At 34.1% G+C, this 1,504-nt stretch overlaps 1 protein-coding gene across 1 annotated transcript; it reads right to left on the bottom strand.

Moving 5' to 3' along the window:
- Positions 1-368: 368 nt before the first annotated feature.
- Positions 369-1,140, bottom strand: LOC130815924 (transcription repressor OFP12-like). The gene has a single exon (XM_057682461.1). The coding sequence runs from the start codon at positions 1,125-1,127 to the stop codon at positions 483-485; it is 645 nt and encodes a 214-aa protein (XP_057538444.1). The 5' UTR covers positions 1,128-1,140; the 3' UTR covers positions 369-482.
- Positions 1,141-1,504: the final 364 nt, after the last annotated feature.

The following is a 1,504-nucleotide window of genomic DNA, read 5'->3' on the forward strand; positions in this document are numbered from 1 at the left end:
TAATTTATAGTATAAATTTTCATAAAATGTAACATTTTATTCTCATGGTAATATAATTTTAATCATCAAAAAAAAATTTATTTACAATTTTATATGACATTTTTAAATGGTAATACATTATAATGAATTTTGTAAAAAAAAAATGAGATGATTGAAAAAAAAAAGTATAAACATTTAACTTGTTAATAGATTTTCATATCAAAATTACACTAATTTTTCGTTATAATTTTCACTGATTAATACCTTACTAAATAGACCGTAATAGTTTTATAAAAAAAAACTAATTATTCAAGTGAAGCAAAGATACCCAATGAACAGTTTTGTAGGCACTTTACATGCACCTTTCACATTCCGAGATCCACCTTTAACTATATTGACAGTATACAAAAAAAAATCTAAAATGAAAACAAAATGGTGGAATGGCTACATTTAATACATTTAATACATATCATCATACAAGACTATATTGATTTTACTCATCCTTAATTATCGTAATTTTCAGAATTAGAAACATGAGATTGAGTTGACATGAGTGACACAAAAAGGTCAGAAAAGGCTCGAATAATAAATTTGTGAGTCGATTTAGGATTTAGGTTTAAATAGCAAATCAAAAGCTCTTGTAAATACTCCAACAAATCATTCCTTACATAATCACCTTCATTTCTTACTGATTCTAAAGATTCATGATTTATGATCTTCCTTTCTTTCTCTCTAGCTTCAACCATTTCCTGCATTGATTTTCTGAAATCGGCATAAGGATCGGGAGAATCCTTCTTTATAGCGACTCCTCCTCTGACTAATAACTGTTGCTGCTCGCACGAGGACGATGAAAGAGAGTCGAAAATGGAATTAGAACGGCCGGGGGATGTGACGATGAGCCTTTGAGAGGCGAATATGGCGGAGAAATCGGTAGATTTATCGAGCGAAGACGAGGTTTCGGATTCGGAGGAGTCGATGATGGACATGCTGAGGTGAGTTGAAGAGCAAATGGAATGGTGGTCGGAGAGGGAATCGGTAATGGCGTCTTCATTGTCGTCTTCGAGTGTTAGTGGTGGAGAGAAAGAGGTTGGTAAACAAGTGATTTTGGAGAAGCATTGATGAAAGCTTTTCCTAAAAATGCTCGCCATTTTACTTGGTTTTGTGGAGATGATTAGTGTTGAATGCTGGTGTATTAGAACCGGAGGTATTATTATTGAATAATATGGGTGTCAAAAGGACATCAAAACCAAAAGTTTAATCTAATGTCTGATGGTTAAAGCCCCATAATATGTTATGCACTCTAACACGCCTCTTCACATGAGAGCCCATTAGGCTAGAAGTGTGGATGTGCATAAGCGCTGAATATTCCACTTTAAATGAGGGGTGGTTGAGATTCGAACCCGTAATAACTTGTCACTTGGCTACCGATACCATATCAAAGAACCAACACAACCAAAAGCTTAAGCTGATGGTTGAAGCCCCAGGATATGTTATGCACTCTAATGAAGGAGAACTCAAATTTTAA

Source organism: Amaranthus tricolor, chromosome 1 (genome assembly GCF_026212465.1).
Source record: "Amaranthus tricolor cultivar Red isolate AtriRed21 chromosome 1, ASM2621246v1, whole genome shotgun sequence".
Lineage (NCBI taxonomy): Eukaryota > Viridiplantae > Streptophyta > Magnoliopsida > Caryophyllales > Amaranthaceae > Amaranthus > Amaranthus tricolor.